General features: G+C 32.8%; 4 protein-coding genes across 4 annotated transcripts; all 4 read left to right on the forward strand.

Moving 5' to 3' along the window:
• The first annotated feature begins 531 nt into the window (after positions 1-531).
• On the forward strand, positions 532-1,901 carry LOC128955526 (uncharacterized). The gene is made up of 3 exons (XM_054301199.1): positions 532-1,375; positions 1,484-1,628; positions 1,703-1,901. The coding sequence occupies exons 1-3, from the start codon at positions 553-555 to the stop codon at positions 1,899-1,901; spliced, it is 1,167 nt and encodes a 388-aa protein (XP_054157174.1). The 5' UTR covers positions 532-552.
• A 462-nt stretch (positions 1,902-2,363) lies between these two features.
• Positions 2,364-3,727, forward strand: LOC128955527 (uncharacterized). The gene is made up of 3 exons (XM_054301200.1): positions 2,364-3,234; positions 3,310-3,463; positions 3,538-3,727. Exons 1-3 carry the CDS (start codon positions 2,394-2,396, stop codon positions 3,725-3,727), a joined length of 1,185 nt encoding a protein of 394 aa, XP_054157175.1. The 5' UTR covers positions 2,364-2,393.
• A 463-nt stretch (positions 3,728-4,190) lies between these two features.
• LOC128955528 (proteasome activator complex subunit 3-like) lies at positions 4,191-4,946 on the forward strand. Its single transcript, XM_054301202.1, has one exon. It carries the CDS (start codon positions 4,191-4,193, stop codon positions 4,944-4,946), a length of 756 nt encoding a protein of 251 aa, XP_054157177.1.
• A 512-nt stretch (positions 4,947-5,458) lies between these two features.
• LOC128955479 (uncharacterized) lies at positions 5,459-6,780 on the forward strand. The gene is made up of 3 exons (XM_054301154.1): positions 5,459-6,266; positions 6,358-6,508; positions 6,600-6,780. The coding sequence occupies exons 1-3, from the start codon at positions 5,594-5,596 to the stop codon at positions 6,778-6,780; spliced, it is 1,005 nt and encodes a 334-aa protein (XP_054157129.1). The 5' UTR covers positions 5,459-5,593.
• The last annotated feature ends 15,966 nt before the right edge of the window (positions 6,781-22,746 follow it).

Consider the following 22,746-nt stretch of genomic DNA (forward strand, 5'->3'; position numbering starts at 1 on the left):
ATAATTTAGTGATAAAATAGTTGGAAATTTTTTTTTGTAATATGTATTTATTTAATTTTTTAAATAGATTTTTTTCACTATTAATTATTAACAATCTTACTACCATTCCCCACATTACACACACCCCTTTCCTAACCCACCTAACCCAACAAAAACAAACAGCTATACAGTATATACTAAATTAATATACTGTAAATTACAACACATACAATACAATACAGAACTATTGATAATATATTGTATAACTGTTTTTTTTTTGTTAGGTTAGGTGGGTTAGGAAAGGGGTATGTAATGTGGAAAGGGAGGTGAATGATAGTAATAATTAGTAATAAAAGATTACTTAATAAATAGTAATAATTAACTGTATTTTCAATGAATTTTATAATAATATCAATGGTATTGAATCGCGCGTGAAATCGATGGCTACATACATAGTATACTAATATAAATCAAATAGTTGTCAACTCATAACAAAAATAATTAATTGTTTTTATTTTGTGTGTTTGTTTAAACGTATAAATCAGTAGTTAATTAATTACATACATAAAAAACATGTACCGGTATTGTAATAAACATGGATTGACAGTTATAACAGCGGCAGTTATTGTTGGCTGTCATCAGTTGTGGCAAAACAGTTGTCATAAGCATCGGGATATTGTTGGCACACAATATCCAAATGAATTGTCGGCATTGGATGATCAACAACAACAACAATACGGACAGACAGTTGGCTATCAGTTGATGAAAATGGCTCACATGACTAACGAAAAGTACAGCATTGATGTCATAAACAATTGGATGGACACGAAATTTGTTAGAGTCCGGTCACCGAACTATCGACACGTAATGTTCGGTGATATCGGCACCGGTATTATCATCGACTTTTACAATATCCCATTGATAGTAACCAACGAACACGTAACACGTGGCCATCAATTTGTACACATAAAATGCAATCACGAGTCGGAAAACGAATGGCCGATCGGTTTAGTTGTCTACAAGAATCCCGAATTGGATTTAGCGCTCATATATGCGCCGAGTCTACAGATTGGTCCGATGGTTAGCGGATGTACTATCGAATCGGATTCGGGACTCGAATTTGGCGATGAACTCATAACTTTAGGCTTTCCCCAATACGAACCCATTGTTAACATAGGTTACGGCTATGTTGTCTGTACAGATAGTTTAGTACCGCTCTCCGATCCCGTTGCAATGGTTCCCGATTGTAAATACGTGAAACATACGGCCGCCAAGTATGCCGGGTTTTCCGGTGGTCCAACAGTAAATTTGTCCGGCAAATTGGTGGCCGTTAACTGTTTGGGCAGTATGACTAACCTATATAAACATTCAATACTTGCCATCAATTTGATTGAAAGTTCGTAACAAAATAAAAAATATAAATAAATAAATAACACATTTTTAATATATATTTTATTAGTTTTCAATTTTCAGTATTATTATTATTAATTATATTTTTATACAGATTTTGTTGTCAATGGTAATGAATTTTTCAGACAACAGATTGCCAGACGGGAAAGGGAGCACTCATTGAGATTAGGGCTAACCCTTCAATGGAGTCCAAACTATGGTGTTATGGTCTACGAAATGTTTTGCCTAACACAGGGAAAGTATGTTTTAAAAAAAACAACAACAATATTAATATTACTGTAAAATCTAATAAATAATAAATTTTTTATTTTAGCCAAAATTTGAACAGACTTGACGTTATACTAGAAATCAATGAACAAAATATTATATCATTGGATCACTTTATGTATGAGATAAGCCGTTTTCCTGACAACAACAACATACCGGTGCTTATTCATAATTATAGACAATTTTCGGGTAGATATTATCAACAGTTTATTAGTGCCCAACAATTGGACTTAAAATGGGTTTAGATTTTGTTTTTAAACTAATTAATTAATTAACAATTATATAACAAAATGCATGTTTCTATATACACTTTGACTAAATAAAATAAATTTAAATAAATTTATTAATAATAATTTTTGTAACCAAATTTTTTTTTTATTAATAAATATATGAATAATATTAGCTTTTAAAAATTTTAGTTAACAACAAAAAAAAAGCAACAAAAAACCAAATATATTTGTATAAATGTGACATTTAATTAATAAATTTTATAAATATATTTTTTTTAATTAAATCTCAAACATATACAGAAATTTATATCAACAAAAAAAGTAAAAACACGTTAACTAATAATACAATTATTAAGTTTATTATTGAATATGAATCTCGAGATAACATATATTATTAAATATTAAATATTAGATATAATTAAGTAATAAATTTTGATTGATATTCAAAAAATAAATAAATAAAACGTTTAAATCAGTTGATAATTGATTAAAATACATAAAAAAAACATGTATCGGTATTGTAATAGACATGGATTGACAGTTATAACAGCGGCAGCTATTGTTGGCTGTCATCATCAGTGGTGGTGGTGGCAAAACAGTTGTCATAAGCACCGGGATATTGTTGACACACTATGTCCAAATGAATTGTCGACAGTGGATGACCAACAACAACAACAACAACAACAATACGGACAGACAGTTGACTATCGGTTGATGAAAATGGTTCACATGACTAACGAAAAGTACAGCATTGATGTCATAAACAAATGGATGGAAACAAAATTTCTTAGAGTCCGGTCACCGAACTATCAGAAAATAGTGTCGGGAAGTATGGGCACCGGTATTATCGTAAACTTTCGCAATAAACCATTGATTATAACCAACGAACACGTAACACGTGGCCATCAATTTGTAGACTTAAAATGCAATCACGAGACCGAAAAACGGATCGGTTTAGTCGTCTACAAGAATCCCGAACTGGATTTAGCGCTCATATATGTGTCGACACTAGAGTTTGGTCGTATGCTTGGCTGTTGTACTATCGATACGGTTAACACCGAACACGAGTTTGGCGACGAAGTTATATCTCTGGGATTTAGCCAAAAAAAGCGCGTCATTAACATGGGTTACGGCCACGTAGTTTGTACGGACACTTTTGCACCGAAGATCAGTCACGATATCTTCAATGTGATTCCCGACTGTAGATACGTAGTACACACGGCCGGCCAGTATCCCGGGTTTTCCGGTGGCCCGACCGTAAATTTGTCCGGCAAATTGATAGCCGTTAACAGTATCGGAAGTCTTTCTAATGAATGTAATTATTCAATACATTTCAATCAAATTGAAAGTTTGTTATTAACTAAAATATTTACACTTTATTTAGTATTATTAATATATATATATTTTTTTGATGATTAAACAGATTTTGTTGACACCGGCACTGAATTTTATTATCAACAAATTGCTAGACGGGATAGGAATCACTCAGTGAGGTTAGGACTAAGCCTACAATGGAGTACATACTATGGTCTAAATGGTCTTATGGTTAACGAAAAGTTTTGCCAAACACTGGGAAAGTACGATAAAACACAACAACAATAGTGTTAACATTACTGTACATACAAACTAATAATAAAATTTTGTTTAAAAGTCAAAATTTGAACAGATTTGACATTATAGCTGAAATCAATGGACAACAAATCAGATCATTGGATCAATTTATGTATGAGTTAAGCCGTTTTCCTGACAACAACAACATACCGGTGCTTATACGCAATTTTTCGGGCGGACTTAATCCACAGACTATTAGAGTCCAACAATTGTACATAAAGTGGGTTTGAATTTATATTTTTTTATACGTTAAAAGTATACTTAATTTTTTTTAATAAAAAATTAATTAATTAATTAACAATTATATAACAAAATGTATGTTTGTTGTTCACCACACATCCAAATTTATTAATAATAATTTTTTTCAATAAATATATTAATATTAATTTTTAAAATGTGATTTACAAATAATTTCATTAATATTTAAAAAAGTGATCAAAAAATAAATAAAGATATTTTGTTTTACGTTTATCTATGAAATGTAAACCAATGGTATAATCGTATGGATAATAATAATAAAAAAATAATTTATTAAAATAAAATTTTATTTAAAAAATTAATTATTATTTTTAAATTAGTCTAAATTCTTTACCTCTTTTTTTTAAAAAAAAATATAAATAAAAATTTCAAACAAAACTAGAAAATCAAGTGAACAGACATATCGGTTGTAAAAGTAATCCAAAGAAAAAAACAATGACCACAATGAAGAAGATATTAGTGAATCCCGAGGAAGAGGCATACAATGGTCAGATCAAAGCCGAGGCCGTCAAAGTCATTGTCCAGCAATTTCCGAAAAAGATTGTCGAATTGAATACACTTATCGACAAACAACTTACCATCGATGGCAACAACAACAACAACAACAACGGTCTCAACATTCCGATGATTACCATTAGCAGTGATATCAGTAAATCATCTGAAACTGCAGCGACAATGACAGATAAATCCGATGTAAAAGTATCGGACAAATCACTGACTGACGGCTCAAATTCAGAAGCAATTGCTGTCAATGAGAACCAACACTTGAGTCAATTAGTCGACATATTGATGCCACAGATATGGGAACTATCGGTATACTGTTTGTCATTAGTTGTGGGCATGAATCTGATGGTCCCTGAGATGGAAGATGGAAACAATTTCGGTGTCGAAGTACAACACGAATGCATTGAAGCCATGACTGTCGTCGAAAATGATATCCAACGGCGTGTCCGCGAAATTCACGCCTATTGTCCGGCCAGAGCTGAACTGTTCGTCAAAGCCGTCAAATATCCTGACTGTCAGGACTACAGTCGGGCCATCCAAGAGCGCGATCTATCGTTTCAAAGTTACTGTCTGTTATCGTTGGTAACGGTGCGCAACCATTACATGAATCTTCACGATATGATGATGAAGAATATGCAGAAAATACGAAAACCCAGATCTGGTTCAACCACTCATATGATGTACTAAAAAGACTGTTAAGACAATAACAACAACATCTTCAGATAGTAATCAACCATTAGGTCATTTGATTGAGTGATAGATAGATAGACAGACAGATAGATAAATAGGTAAACAGTAGAATAAATTTGTAATTTATTTTGGTTGACAATAATTTTTTTCATATAAATTACTTTCAATAACATAACTAAATGATAGGAATATATTAATATTTCTAATTACATATAATTTTATTTTTTTTTTAATAAAAAGGCAATAATGAATCTACTGATTGATTATATCATCGATTAAAAAAAATTGTTGATAATTATAGCGATATAATGAATTAATAAAATAATTTATCTCGTGATATAATAGTCAACTATAATTATAACAATAACAAAAAAAATGTTAATATATTTTTTAAAATACATAATAATGTAAAATTTTTGTTACAATTACACTACATATCTTAATATCAGTACTTAATAATAATATATAAATTTATAATTAATTGTGAATAATGTATAGAAAACATGTATTATAATAGACACCGATTGACAGTTATAACAGTATCAGCTATTGTTGGCATCAGTCGTCATCAGTGGTGGCAAAACATTGGTTATAAGCACCGGGATATTGTTGTTGGCAAACAATGTCGACGACAATTGTCTACAATGGATGTACTTAATAGACAGGCGACAGTTGGCTATAGTTTACTGATGAAAACGGCTTTTATGACTAACGGGAACTATAGTGTTGAGTACATATACAATCTGATGGCCACTAAATTTGTTAAAATCTATTCACCGAACTATCTGATCGGGTTACCCGAAGACTGCGGCACCGGTACTATTGTTAACCATCATTATCAACCGTTTATAGTTACCAATGAACACGTAACAACAGGACATACCGTAGTGTACATACAGTTCAATCATGAAACGGACGTGCGTGCCGGTCAAGTGGTCTACAGAAATCACAATCTCGATTTGGCACTCATATGGGTTCCCGATTTACAGTTTGATATGATGGTCAGCGCCTGTAGTCCAGTAACAACTGAACCCGAATTTGGCGATGAAGTAATTTCGGTAGGCTTTAGCCAAAAAGGTCCGATTATTAACATGGGTTACGGCCACACGGTTTGTACTGATAGTTTAGGACCGCTGGCAAATGATATTACACTGATTACACCCGATTGCAAATACTTAATGCATACGGCCGGCCAGTATCCCGGTTTTTCAGGCGGTCCCACTATGAACTTGTACCGCCAATTGGTGGCCATTAACTGTATTGCCAATCAATTTAATGAACATAATTATTCAATACTGGCCACCAATTTGTTTAAAAGTTTAGATTTTTTACTAAAAAAAAATATTTTTAATTTATTTTTTTTGTTAATTATTGCAGTATTATATTTATATGTTTATATATATATTAGATTTTGTTGATATCGGTGCCATATTTAGGACACAACATATAGCTAGACGGCAATGGGAGCACTCGTTACGATTAGGACTGACCATCAAATGGAGTCCATTCTCTGGTGGCGGTGCTTTGGTTTATGAAAAGTTTTGCAATACATTGGGAAAGTATGGGAAATCTATATATATTTTTTTATATCTACAATAACTACTAATAATGTATTGTTTTTTATTTAATTTTTTTGTTGTTGATCTGTAGTCAAAATTTGGACAAACTTGACATTATTGAGGAAATCAATGGACAAAAAGTTAGATCATTGGACGACTTTATGTCAGAATTGAGTCGTATGGCTGATGACACTGACATACCAGTGCTGATTAGGGATGATAAACGTACACATATTATTAGGGCCGAGCAATTTGGCTTAGTATGGGTTTGACATTTATATACTGTATATCTTTAATCAATTTATAATATAATAAACTTTTATATATATATATATATATATATATATATATATACACTAAAAACATAATCTGTATATAAATTTTTCATCTATTATTTTTTTGTAACGATTTTATATAAATTTTTTTATCATAAATCTATATATCATTTATTATATAATATGATTGTATTGCTATACATAATAGATAAATATATATATATATATATATAATAAAATTTGTTTCCCTAATAAATAAATTATATAATAAAAGTTATGTTCAATAAATTTTCTATGAATATACAACCAATTTTATCTATCTAATTAATAATCTAATTATAGTTTTATTAAAATTATTTTTTATATATAAACCTATCAAGATAACTTTTTTTTTGGTTTAAAGTACATTATATTTTTTAATTAATTTACTAAAACATGAGTCGATTAAATTTATTTCTTAATTTATAATATCAAAACAAATTGAAATGATTTTTAGCATTTTTATCCAATTTGTTAAAACTTAATTGTAACATAAATAATATAAATAGCATTAAAAAATAAAATTTAAAAAAAATAAATTAAATTCCTAAGACAGTATAGAAAGAGAAAATAAATTTTTGTTGTCAATAATATACTGTATATAGATAACAATTTGAAATATCAAAAATTATAATTCAAAACTAGATGAAGAATAATAATAGACTGACTAGTGGAACCCATTTTGATAATAAATATTAAAAATTATACGAACAGTAAAGATATATAACTAACTAATTTTAAAATCAAAAATTATTATTCAAAACTAAATGAAGTAAAACAATAGTCTGACTAGTGGAACCCATTTTGATAATAAATATTAAAAATTATATAAACTTTAAAGATATATAACAAACTAATAGAATTTTCAAAAATTATTATTCAAAACTAAATGAAGAATAATAGTATACTGACTACTGGCTCCAATTTTGATAATAAATATTAAAAATTATACGAACAGTAGAGATATATAACTAACTAATTTTAAAATCAAAATTATTATTCAAAACTAAATGAAGAATAATAATAGACTGACTAGTGGAACCCATTTTGAAAATAAATATTGTAGGGGAAGTGGGTATATTACGGGTATCTAGGCTTGTCTAACCTTTCTTATGTAAACCAAACACTCGGCAATACATCACTTACCTTACGGTTTTGACTCTTTTAGTGATAACTTATAGTAATGCGTGGCTTAGGAACGAGCGGTTTCCTATTTAATCTACTCTGACCAATTAGGTCTGTAGCCCAAATAGGGTCTGTCACCCAAATAGGGTCTGTCACCCAAATAGGGTCTGCCACCCAAATAGGGTCTGTCACCCAAATAGGGTCTGTCACCCAAATAGGGTCTGCCACCCAAATAGGGTCTGTCACCCAAATAGGGTCTGTCACCCAAATAGGGTCTGTCACCCAAATAGGGTCTGTCACCCAAATAGGGTCTGCCACCCAAATAGGGTCTGTCACCCAAATAGGGTCTGTCACCCAAATAGGGTTTCAGACTCGTCTAGGGTTTCAGACCCGTCTAGGGTTTCAGACTCGTCTAGGGTTTCAGACCCGTCTAGGGTTTCAGACCCGTCTAGGGTTTCAGATCCGTCTAGGGTTTCAGATCCGTCTAGGGTTTCAGATCCGTGCAGGGTTTCAGATCCGTGTAGGGTTTAAGATCCGTATAGGGTTTAAGATCCGTATAGGGTTTCAGACCTATATAGAGTCACAGATCAGAAGGCCTGGAAGGACCGTGGGCCTATAAGGACCGTGGGCCTGAAAGGACCGTGGGCCTGGAAGGACCGTGGGCCTGGAAGGACCGTGGGCCTATAAGGTACACTAAGAGCCGACCGTTATCGGATACGGGGACCGGAGTTCTCATAATAAAAAGATTTACTTACGTAATATTTGGTCGCTTCCTTTCGCAAAGTGGATACGGAGTTATCAAAAGGCGTCCCTTGTGATGTCAAACGGTTGGTCCGCGTCGAGAAAGTTAACACACACAAAATAATATGCAAATACTTTTATTGAATCACTTTAAAGTAATACACACGGTATGACTCCAAGTGGAGAACTGATTTTGGTGTTTGAGAGACACCTCTATTTATACTAAAGTGTACGTGAGGAAAAAGTGTGTCACATTAAGTCAGGTTTTAATCACTATTAAAACTAGGAGTTTACTATTCACTTTTTTATATAACATTTCAGTGCATTATTTTAACACTGCAATATTGAATAAAAACAAAATAAAACTCTGTTAAAAACAAGGTGTTTACCTTTAGATTTTCAATATAACATTTTAGTGCTTTTATAAAAAATAATGATAATTTTTGCAATAATTTTTCATAGAAAAATAAAACAAAAATACATTACAATATAATTAGTAAATACAACCTTGGCTTCAATATAAATAATATAAAATTATAACAAACAAAATTTCAATACTTTAATTATAAAATATCGTTTATTTTGTATGTTATTTATGTGTTGTATAATATAAGGAAAAAATTTTAAAAAATTATTTAATAATAATTTCTAAGTGCATTTTGAATCATAAATTTTGACCCACTATTGCATTTCCGCCCCTTCAAGTCATCATCTGTCCTCAGATGTGTAAAAACTATTGCGTGGTAACACATATAACTCATGTACACATTAGTTTACAAATTTTGTATTATAAAATTTTACTATAAAATCCCTTCACCTTAAAAAAATGCATGCATTATATAACTTAAATCTATAAAATACCAATAAACCATGCATTATAATAAATTTTAATCGTTGTCCGTATTATGATCATCATTGTGCTTTGTTTCTTTTTCCGTGTTGTCAATTTCATCGTCCACTTGATTTTCATTGTCATGTAGCATCGAGTTCAGCATTGTTACTATCTACTTCATCAATGCCGTCCAATTCAGGAATTGTTTCATTTTTCCATTTTCTTAATCGTCTTATATGCACTTTCTTAAACTTTTTCCTTGGATTCTGTACACTTTGGACAGTGTATACAAGTGGACTGTGTCGCGTAATTATCTTATAAGGGCCAATATATTGGCTTAGTAATTTCGTACTAAGACCAATCTCTCTGTGAGGAATATGTAGTGACACCAAGTCACCCTCCTCAAATACTACATCGCGATGTATAGCATCATAACGGAATTTACCATCATTATGAGCTTATATAATTCTCATTTGAACCAATCTTCTTGTCTCCTCCATATACTTTAAATAGTTAGTACCAAATGCAAAATCACGCGGCAGATCATAAGATACGTCAATTGGTACTTTTGGTTCTCTTCCATATAGTAAGAAAAAGGGAGAAACCTTGGTAGCTTTATGATTACTAACATTATACGAGAATGTTACTTTAGGTAAGTACTGGTCCCAATTAGTTACATTATCTTGAACATAATGTTTAAGCATCATAGCTACTGTTCCACATGCCTTTTCCGCAGTTCCATTTGATTGTGGACTATATGGTGTTGTTTTCACGTGTTTGGAGGCTGTCAACTTAAAGACTTCTTCCATAAAGTCTGATATAAAGTATCTGGCATTATCTGTTAACACTTTTTAATGGCGCCGTGTCTTGCCAGAACTTCATCAACAAACCATTTCGCTATAGTAATGGCTTGTACATTTTTCACTGCCTTTGTTTCCATCCATTTTGTAAATAAGTCAATCATTATTATAATGTATTTACTGCCTTTTGACGTCGGAGAGAGAGGCCCAAGTATGTCTACTCCGACAATTTCAAATGGTTCATTGGCGTCGATAGGCTGCAGCATTCCTTTCTCGACTTTATTGTCGACCTTATTCAACTGACATGACTCACAGTTGTTAACGTATTTTCTGATTGACTTTTCACAGTGAGGCCAGAAAAATCTCTCTTTGATTTTTCCATATGTCTTTTCAAATCCTAAGTGAGCTCCGGACAACTCATTGTCATGTAAATCTTGTAGGATTTGTCGTCTTAATTCTTTAGGAAGGCATAACTGTAGCCTCCTATTTCTATTATCATCATAACTTATCCTATATAGAATTTCATTTTCAATAATGAATTTGCTTAAGCTTTTACTTTGTTGATTATTTTTTATTTTCTCTTTTAAGTCTTTACACCATTTATCACTATCTTGTTTCTCTATTATGTTTATTGTAGGATTTATTAGTACGGGTATTACTGGTTCCCAATCGTCTGGTTTCTCGTATGGATATCTTGACAATGCATCAGCATTGTTATGTAATTTTCCTTTCTTATATTTCACTTATATTTCACAAGTCATATTCTTCGAGTATTGTTCTCCAATGCATTAATCTTCTGTTTGGGTTTTTCAAATTTCTAATATATTGTAGTGGATTATGGTCACTGTATACAACAAAATGCTCGCCATATATGTAATGTCGATACCGTTCGACAGCCCATACTATAGCCAAACATTCTTTTTCTGTGATACCATAGTTTAGTTGTGCACTATTAAACATTTTACTATTGTAGCTTATGACGACATGTTTTCCGTTTTGAATCTGTCCTAGTATTGCTGACATGCCATAGCCGCAGGCATCGGTAAATATTTCAATGGGAGCACTTCTTGATATTGTGCCAGTATTGGGGCAGTAATTAATCTATTTTTAAGTTCATCAAACGCTTTTTGACATTTAATATTCCAGTTAAATTTGACGTCTTTGCGCAACAGGTTTGTTAATGGCTCAGCTATAAAAGCATAGTCTTGTACAAACACTCTAAAGTAATTTGCTAGTCCAAGAAAGCTCTGTACATCTCTAACTTTCTTAGGTATCGGAAATGCTTTAACTGATTTTATCTTGTCTTCATCTGGCTTTATCCCATCCGATGAAACTATATGTCCTAAATATTTTACTTCTTTGCAAAGAAATTCACATTTTTCAATGCCTAGTCGTAGATTATATTCTCTAATTAATTTCAAGACGCTTTCCACGTGTCGTAGATGTTCATCAAATGTATTGGAGAATATTATTATGTCATTCAAATATACTACGACAAATTGATACAATACATTTCTTAAAACTTTTTGCATATATCGTTGAAATGTCGCCGGTGCATTGGTAAGACCAAACGGCATCACTTTAAACTGATATAAGCCATCAGGTGTTATAAATGCTGTCTTTGGTCTATCTGATACTTTTACATGAATATTCCAATAGCCACTCAATAAGTCCATTACAGTAAAGTATTTGCTTCCTTCAAGAGCTGCGAGTGCGTCGTTAATCAATGGTAACGGATGTCGGTCTTTGATTGTAATCGAATTTAATTTTCTGTAGTCTACACAAAATCTAATTTTCCCATTCTTCTTCTTAACTAATACTACAGGGAAACTATACGGTGATTTACTTTCTTCGATAACATTTGCATCCAACATTTCTTTTACTTGTTGTCGTATTATTTCTTTTTCTTTTGGTGAATTTCTATAAGCGCGTAAACGTACCGGTTCTTCGGTTGTTAACTTAATTTCGTGTTCAACATCGATAGCTTTTCCCAGCTGTAAAACAGATTCTCCAAAAAGATCTCTATTCCTTTCAAGCAATCTAAGCATTTTTTGTCTCTTGTAATTATCAGTAGTAAGGATATGAAACTGTTTTTTATTATCATCTACGCTTTCAATCATGTAATTCTCTTCGCATCCGTATTGAGGGTATGATATTAGGTACATTAATGCTATTTTGAGATTTTTACACAAATATTTATTAGCTTTTGACGAATTGTATAAAATGACATCTATTGGTTTTTGTAAATCAATAAGTGTTTCTTGTATTACAATCTGATAATCGTCATACAGTCTCTTAACTGGTTTAAGGAAACCAAATTGTGTATTAGGTGGTAGATTACTTGTGTCAATTTCACATTTAGCATTAGTCATCGTTTCATTTGGAATATTATAATCTTGACATAATCTAACGTCCAGCGTCGAGTCTAGTTCTTGTATAATAAAGTCTGAGTTTATCCAATCAATTTGTCCTTCATTTCCAAAGTCTAGTTTTAGCTTTGATTTTCTGCAAAAATCAAGACCCAGAAGTGCTGAATATTTGATTTCATCGAATATGTAGAAATCTTGTATGTATATTTCATTGTCAACTTCTACATTCAATTTAACGTACTGTCCTAATTCATATCGTTTGTTATTCAATAGTAATATTTCTTTGCCTTTCCTTTCTTTTGGTTGTTCTTTTAATTTTGTCAATAGTTCAGAATTGATAATAGATACTGTTGATCCTGTATCTATAATTGCTGTTACTGGTATATTATTCAATTTAATTTTTCTTTTTATAAGTGTTGTCGAATCCTGAGGAGACCGGTCTAAATGGACGAAATTATTCTCCTCAGTTAATTTCGTCGCCACCCGTTTCCCTTGTTGTTGGTGTTAACACGACAATCTCTAGCAATATGGCCTAGTTTATTACATTTATAACATTTTACTGTTTTGTTCCAATTGGTATCCGAGCGTCGTGTTTCATCTTTAGTGTCATCTTAAGGCTCCGATATTTCAACAGGCTCCTTGGGGGCAAATTGATTACCTCTTAACATTAAGCGTTTCATGTATCTAATATTTTCTTGCATTTGTTGCATTTCCCGTGATTGTTGTTGTTGAAATGCGTTTTGTTCTTTCGGGCGGTTATCCACAGGATTATAATTGATTCGAACTCTTCGTTTACCCGCTTCTTTTCGTTGATAAAGTCTAACATCACAAATTCGTTTAGCAAGTCCTTTAAATTCTTCGACCGTCTCACATGGGTTAGTAATCATTTTGTCCGTCACTTCGTCTTTCAAATCTCCTACCATACCATTCAACATATTAGAAATTATCTCAGTGTCTGTCATTCCCGGGTTGGTTAGTTTAATTACACCAAACTTTTCTTCCCAATATTCATCAAAGGAGTTTTTCTGGGTTGCATCAAATATTTCTTGAGTCACCAGAATTTTGTGCATTGTATTAGTAAAATTATTAATTAGATTTGTTCTAAACTGTTGCCAATTGTTGATCTTATTCATGATACGCTGATTCTGATACCATAAGTGGGCAGCACCTTCTAATGACCCAATAACTCGTTTCAATTTTATAGTATCGTCCCACATGTTAGCGTCAGCTACCAAGTCATAATGATTAAGCCAGATAGTCGGGTTTGTAGTACCATTGTATGATTTAGGATTAAGTATTGGTAATTGTGTTCTGACACGAGAACTCATTGAAGGCGGTGGAGGTACAGGATTTTGTCCTTGTGTTTCCTGTGTCTCGCCGAAGCTTACCGAGTTCAAGTCGTCATACAGAGCTGACGGCTCGGTTTGATGAAATTTATCTTGAAAACTCTTTCCTTCCATAGTAATCTAGTTATTTTGATAGTTTTATTTATTTATTTTTATTTTTATTTTTTTATTAGTTATGATTAGCGAGTGTTTAGTGCACGAGTGTTTTGGTTCTATAATCTCTTAGAGCTAATTTGGGCAACAAGGTTTTGTTAGTATCATCGTTGTCTGAGTCAATTAATCGCAGTGGTATGTGGTCTCTATTTACTTCCGCCAATTGACTTGATACATGATAACCTTTTACTATGTTAACGTAACACCATCCATAATTACATTCAATTTGAAGAGCGTCCGGCTTTGGCTTTGATGTCCATTCAATATCAGAAAGTGGAATACTTATTTTTTGGTTTCGAACCCTTACTCTCTGTCCATCCTTATCATAGCCAATCATATGCAAAGTATCAGATAATACAAGCAATTTATTTTTGTTGACTGTTTTTGTATACCAATATAGAACAGGATTTTTACATCTGACTTCGTACACACGACTCATAGGCATACTTGTTATTGGAAGTTTTATAAAAATATTTTCGATACTTTTGTATCTGAAAAACGCGGTTTCGTTTGGTATGTTAAGTTCAATTAAATATAGATAATATGGTGTTTCAGTCGTCGAATATCTTCCATAATGCGTTGAAAACTTAATTGTACGGAACCATTGTGTTGATATCAGCATTGACATAAGTAACATAAAAATAATGACCATAACGATTCTAATAACCCACGATATGGCTGTTGCTGAATCCATCACTTCCAAGCTGACAGCAGGAAATATAGATATATCTGGTATTAGTGAAAATGCCTGTACTGGCCGTGGTTCGATTATGGTTAAACCAACTCCCATTATACCGAAAAATCTCGTATATGTTAATGTTCCGAAGATTACGATTAATGTGGATAATGTATGTAATAAATCACCGATTAATGCGAACATTCCCCAGAACCTGCCTCTAAATGTGAATGTTTTATAGTTAGTTGATAATTCATACATTTGTTGCGACAAGTTTTTTGTAATTTGAATTGCAATGGCACCGTATTCTTCGATTTTTCCATCATTAAGTTTTTCTAACATAGCATCCCAGACTTGCGTGGTGTTGTCGTCGCTCTCAGGCTCTAAGGTAATATTCAGAAGGTATCTTGTTTCCAATTTTGAATCAATTTTCTTCGTTAAATCGTCTATTAAAGCTGACACATAAGCATAATTAGTATAGTCCATAGAACCAGTTAAAGGTTCAGAATAGGGTCCGTATAACTTCTGTCTAGTTTTCGGTATGAATAGGTAACATCCTTTACGTACACTTACTATGGTAGCCCACTCAATTAAGGTATGCTGTACCGTGGCTTCGTTCTCACAATGCTCATAATACGTATCTACTACGTTTCCGTGCAACATGTATTGATAGTTGTTTAATTTTATTACACGATAGTCGTCCACATGCCTGGGTATTAAATCACAATATTTTGCTATATCCTTCGATACAAATTGAGTAATTGCTTTCGTACACATATTTGGGCTTCTTAAAAGTTCGGGTGAAAAAGTAAAGCAAAGTTGGTCATCGTATGTTTGTGTACAACTGAAATGTGTGAGATCTGCTTCTTCGTCCACTTGATTAGATATCTCGTTAAGCAACCACACAGTGTTATCCAATTTAAATGACATTAACGTAGAATTTATTACTCCTTTAAATTGACAGTTATTTGTTATACAGGGAAACGGCAAACTATTCGGAGTGTATATGCGAAATTGATTTTGTTCAGTCGGATGTTTTAACGGAATTTTTATTTTTAAATACAGATATTTTTGAGTGATGTTCGTATTGGCATTGATTTCATCTCTAATCAAGTATTTCGTGAATGGTAAACTATAAAAAAGTATTTGGTCTTGTTGCTCAATGGCTAATTTGTATTTGCCATTAAGTTGACTATCGATTTGATTCAGCATTTCGGTTAAGGTGAGCGAATCAATCAAGTCTCTTGGGATATATCCTTTTCTTAATGCTATGAACATTTTATCATAATAGTTCAATTGTTCCAACTCCATTAGAACTAGATTTTGTAATTTTTCAAATTGTTTGTTGTTAAAGTCACGAATGATATCGAGTATGTCTCGTTTTTGAAATTCAATTCTCATTGCACTTTTGAAATCTTTCAATTTTTTATCCATATTTTGAATCTGTTGTTTCGTAACATTAGCTAGCATTTGTATTCTCTCATTTATTACTGTAAAACGTGCGTTAGTTGCTTCTGTTAAACCAATAAATGCATTTTGTAACAAATGGGTTCTCTTATTAGTTTTATGAATTTCTTTACTAAGATCGTTAATTTTATCTTCTAAGCCTTCATTATTTTTCCCATAAAAGAATCCAGCAGCAAAAGTAGCAATACCGGCAAGTCCAATAGCCGTTAATGTAATTAACTCTCTTTTTCTTCGGTTGTAATTAACTTTAGTAAATAACTCATGTCTCTCTTCTATGAATTTTGTCATTGGTTCCATTATAGCGTTGAAATCGTATTCCAAATATTGGCAATTATTACTTATATAATTTTCTCTGCCAGAAACGAAATCTTGAATTCTCAAAGTGAACGACTCACAATTAGACTTTATGTCATCATATATTTTTAAATATCGCTTGCTATTATAAACGGGTAAGTTGATTTTCATGTACTGAATCCAATAATCACTGAATTTATATGCTCTTCCTGTTTCCACAAAATGCAGTCCATGAGCTGCGGAGTTTGTGATAAACACTTTATTTTTGAAAAGGTTTGGTTGAAGTTCATAAGTTTTCTGTACAAAAAGTTTTCCATAATTCTTTACAGTAGTACTACGAGGCGTCGTAGTTGTTTGGGTATTTATTTTATCAATTAAAATTTTAGGTAATTCTCCCGACAATTTTACAATTGTTTTAGGATTGTCGATAGTAGTTGGTATGTACGATACATCAGTAGGTTTTACAGTTGCTTCTGAAGGTTTCGTTGTCACCGAGTCTTCATCGGGAAACATTGTTACTTCTGGAAAATATAATTTACTAGAAGTGGTGGTACTTGTTCCCCGAGTTTCCGCTGCTGACTTCGCGGCGGCAACTTCCCTAAGATTTTGTTCTTCTAATAATTTCATAAAACATTTATAAGCCTTTCCATCATTTTCTTTACCAACGGGTAATATTATTAGGCCAGGAGTTATTAAATATTTATCTTCTGAAAAGTCTTTGATTAGTGGACTATCATCGGTAAGTAGGTTACAATCATCATCGAAATAGTTTTTATTATCTTCGAGTGGTGGCTTTCTTCTTTTAACAGAAGTTACTGTTGTTGTTGTCGTACCCATAGATTCATCGCGTAAGTAAGTATTATCTTTCGAATATATCTTTTGTGGTATGTAAACATTTAATCTGTCTTTAGGTATAATTACATGTTTACCACTGTTACGATCATATATTCGTCCATTAGTAATATAAAAATTTGGATTGTTTTTTAGTATGTTCTGTATGTCTATCGGGTTAACTTGTCTACCATCGTTAACAGTTACGAAGACATCCGGTGTACTGGTATCATGATCATATTTGGCTGTCTGACATCTATGCATGATGTCAACAATCTCGCTGTTAATTACCAATAGTAGAATAAAATAAACACGTTTGTTTCCCATCACCTTTTTATTTTATTATTTTTTTTTAATTTTGTAAAGAAAGTATACATTTATTAAATCATTGTTTTTTGAGGAAATAGTGTTTACAGGCTTTAATGCCGGATAATATACAGGGGTCGCCGAGAAAGTTTGCATAAGTTAGTTTACAATCGGGGCATACTTTATACATAAAGGGTAAATCACGAATAATTATTTCTTTTTTACTAGCGGCTATTAGTTTGTTATCAACAATAATCATCTTATCGTAGTCCTTATCAACCATTATTTTATAGGGTGGGTTGTATAAAAGATCATATCTGTAGCGCTCATTAAAACTGTACAGTCTTGAATTATCGAATGCTCTTGAATCCGCTATCAATCGTTCATTCATTCTATGAAATATGTAATCTGTTTTGTATATTCCCTATGTAATTTGTATGCTAACAAGCGTTTAGCTTTGGTATATGATGTACTTATAACCGACAAACAAATATTCATGGACGGGATTAGCAGTTGAATGAAATAATCTTCTGGACTTAGCTGACGTTTTTTGATTTTAAATTGTAGGTTATAAGTTTTACAAAATATGATTATACAATTGTATGACTTTTTCCCAAGTAGTTGCTTTCTTTTATTATTTAATCCCGAAGCTACAGTAACTAGTTCTTCAGGTGTTAGTTTAATGTCTTGCCAAATTCCGTGTATTCTAATTCTATACGGCATTAAACTGTTCTGCTTACGACAATTAAGCAGTTAGTCGGTCGTTGCGTACGTCAAGAATTAATGGTTCAGTTATAGCTTCTAAGAAAAACGTATGATCCAACAGAGGTGAGTCCAAAAACGTTGGTAGTAAGTCTATTTTCTCGGTTATTAATGAATAAAACTCGTTTATAAACTGTTTTCTACAATATCTCGGTATTGGAAAATTTAATGGCAAAATGAATATAAGTCCGCGTTTGGTTGCGTTAATAAGTTTGTATAAACTATCCACACATTTAAATACTTTTTCTTTGTTGAAATCAATCAGGTATTTGGACCGTATTTCAAACTGTTTGATCGGCAAATACTTGAAGATGTATAAATAACTTTCGGCAATTTGTTGGTCTTCGTTGAATTTTGATTCACTCAAACGTTTATTACACTCACGACAATGTGATAGCATAAGATTGTCGTCAACCAAAATATGACAAAAAGGACAGTAAGAATAACAGGTGTTATTCCTCGGTTTCCCGTACGGAAAATATTTCGGACACATACAGTCTATAATAAATAATACTATTTATTAATCCAACACCAAATTTATTATAATTTTAATTATTATAAGAAATACAAATATAGGGGTATATAAATTATTTATATCGAATAAAGCTATGTTGGCAAACGATAAATCCACTAGGGAACCCATTTATAATTTGTGGCAAAAAGTTCTCACAACGGGTACAACATTTTCCAGTTTGTGGTAAGCGGTTTATTAGCAAATATCCATTGGTTAGCCCGGTGATCATTAAACGGTTTTTATATTTCTGTAGATATGTTATAAAATTCTCCATCTGTACAGTGTACTTAACTGTCATGAACTGCATATCGTAAATGTATATTAGATTACAATCACATACAACCATCATTTCTCCGGCTCCGATGGCTATTTTCCTAACGTGGGACTCTGGTAATCGATAGGTTTGAAATTCCAGCTTTGATTGTAACATAGCTTTAACGTCAAAGCTATAAAGCAGTTGTCCAGTTTCTGACAGTTCAACGCCTACAATCTTCATTTCCCCGATTGTGTATAAATTAAGCGGTTGGTTGTCGAATGATAACAATCTTGTCTGATATATAAGTTCATAATTGAATGAGTGATTTTCAATATAAACTCTAATCAACGCCACGTTCTCGCCATTTTGTAGGAGTAGGATAAGTCCGTCATTTGGATAGAAGAATTGACGAGCAGATAGTATACTAAAATCTGTTACTCCTGTTGCCAAATATCCAATAATTTCATAAGTGACGTCGTGAATATTGCCGTCATTGATTCGGATTAATCGCTCTCCATATGTCATCCCTAGTATGCCAAACTCGGTTTTCTGTAGTGAAACTACACGCTCTTCACCAATGTTTGTAATGTTATACGTGTTTGCATTAAAATAGTATATGTTACTATTATCAGTAATTATGTACATCCCACAGTCGTTGAGTGGAACTATACATGTGACCTCATCAGTTGTCGCTACCATTGATAAACGGAATTGATAGCCGTCGAGACTGTAAACGTATAAATATCCAGTGTTGAGTCCAATGACAATTTCTCTTGACGAGATACCAACAGCTGTAACGTACGTGTCGTATGTGTGCCAATTATCGGTCAGTAAAATTTCCGTTGGTGCCATTTTTGGATTTATTGGTGAATATTCGGTGATGACATCAGGTTTAAGTTGTTCCATCCAATGTATATCTACAGGTTTCAACTGATCAGATAACCACCAGTTACCATCCACTGGTGCCCGCAAACCAGTATCCCATGTCTGGGGTAGGTCAGACTCGGTCTTAACTGTTATCTCGTTTTCATAACAGCCGTGAAAATTTTCAACAAATTGAACAATTGGCTCAACATCCGCATTGATATTAGTAATAGTTTCATCACAAGGTTCAGTTTTGATGCGTTTTGGTGATGACTCACAATAAATCGCATCGATATCTGTACTCGAAATAAGTGACGTTCCAGAAAACAGTTCATCAAATCCGAGTGAGTGCATCTCTTCTAATATTTTATTGTTATCGTATGTAGATAATGTAGTGAAGAAGTCGTCCATTTCTTCTTTGCTAAGCGGGGCAAAGTCTGGACTTTCATATGACGTTGAAGGTTGTGGTTCCATACTACGTAGTGATAAATGTATTATAGGCAACGCCCTAAGACATCATGCTCGGACAGGCCTATAATTTATGTTGAATACTGGCTACGCCCAAAGCCATTCGGCTCGGACTCAGCGCCAGTCTCGGGGTATCATTTGATCCCTCATCGTTGCTCACCAAATGTAGGGGAAGTGGGTATATTACGGGTATCTAGGCTTGTCTAACCTTTCTTATGTAAACCAAACACTCGGCAATACATCACTTACCTTACGGTTTTGACTCTTTTAGTGATAACTTATAGTAATGCGTGGCTTAGGAACGAGCGGTTTCCTATTTAATCTACTCTGACCAATTAGGTCTGTAGCCCAAATAGGGTCTGTCACCCAAATAGGGTCTGTCACCCAAATAGAGTCTGCCACCCAAATAAGGTCTGTCACCCAAATAGGGTCTGTCACCCAAATAGGGTCTGTCACCCAAATAGGGTCTGTCACCCAAATAGGGTCTGTCACCCAAATAGGGTCTGTCACCCAAATAGGGTCTGCCACCCAAATAGGGTCTGTCACCCAAATAGGGTCTGTCACCCAAATAGGGTTTCAGACTCGTCTAGGGTTTCAGACCCGTCTAGGGTTTCAGACTCGTCTAGGGTTTCAGACCCGTCTAGGGTTTCAGACCCGTCTAGGGTTTCAGACCCGTCTAGGGTTTCAGATCCGTCTAGGGTTTCAGATCCGTCTAGGGTTTCAGATCCGTGCAGGGTTTCAGATCCGTGTAGGGTTTAAGATCCGTATAGGGTTTAAGATCCGTATAGGGTTTCCGACCTATATAGAGTCACAGATCAGAAGGCCTGGAAGGACCGTGGGCCTATAAGGACCGTGGGCCTATAAGGACCGTGGGCATGAAAGGACCGTGGGCCTGAAAGGACCGTGGGCCTGAAAGGACCGTGGGCCTGGAAGGACCGTGGGCCTGGAAGGACCGTGGGCCTATAAGGTACACTAAGAGCCGTCCGTTATCGGATACGGGGACCGGAGTTCTCATAATAAAAAGATTTACTTACGTAATATTTGGTCGCTTCCTTTCGCAAAGTGGATACGGAGTTATCAAAAAGGCGTCCCTTGTGATGTCAAACGGTTGGTCCGCGTCGAGAAAGTTAACACACACAAAATAATATGCAAATACTTTTATTGAATCACTTTAAAGTAATACACACGGTATGACTCCAAGTGGAGAACTGATTTTGGTGTTTGAGAGACACCTCTATTTATACTAAAGTGTACGTGAGGAAAAAGTGTGTCACATTGAGTCAGGTTTTAATCACTATTAAAACTAGGAGTTTACTATTCACTTTTTTATATAACATTTCAGTGCATTATTTTAACACTGCAATATTGAATAAAAACAAAATAAAACTCTGTTAAAAACAAGGTGTTTACCTTTAGATTTTCAATATAACATTTTAGTGCTTTTATAAAAAATAATGATAATTTTTGCAATAATTTTTCATAGAAAAATAAAACAAAAATACATTACATTATAATTAGTAAATACAACCTTGGCTTAAATATAAATAATATAAAATTATAACAAACAAAATTTCAATACTTTAATTATAAAATATCGTTTATTTTGTTTGTTATTTATGTGTTGTATAATATAAGGAAAAAATTTTAAAAAATTATTTAATAATAATTTCTAAGTGCATTTTGAATCATAAATTTTGACCCACTATTGCAATATTAAAAATTATACGAACAGTAAAGATATATAACTAACTAATTGAAATATCAAAAATTATTATTCAAATCTAAATGAAGAATAATAATAGACTGACTAGTGGAGCCCATTTTGAAAATAAATATTAAAAATTATACGAACAGTAAAGATATATAACTAATTGAAATATCAAAAATTATTATTCAAATCTAAATGAAGAATAATAATAGACTGACTAGTGGAACCCATTTTGATAATAAATATTAAAAATTATAATAACAATAAAGATATATAACTAACTAATTGAAATATCAAAAATTATTATTCAAATCTAAATGAAGTATAATAATAGACTGACTAGTGGAACCCATTTTGATAATAAATATTAAAAATTATACGAACAGTAAAGATATATAACTAATTGAAATAT

The sequence above is a fragment of the Oppia nitens genome, unplaced genomic scaffold (assembly GCF_028296485.1).
Source record: "Oppia nitens isolate AA-2021 unplaced genomic scaffold, nextdenovo-longstitch-racon4-pilon3 scaffold2_pilon_pilon_pilon, whole genome shotgun sequence".
NCBI classification, from domain to species: domain Eukaryota; kingdom Metazoa; phylum Arthropoda; class Arachnida; order Sarcoptiformes; family Oppiidae; genus Oppia; species Oppia nitens.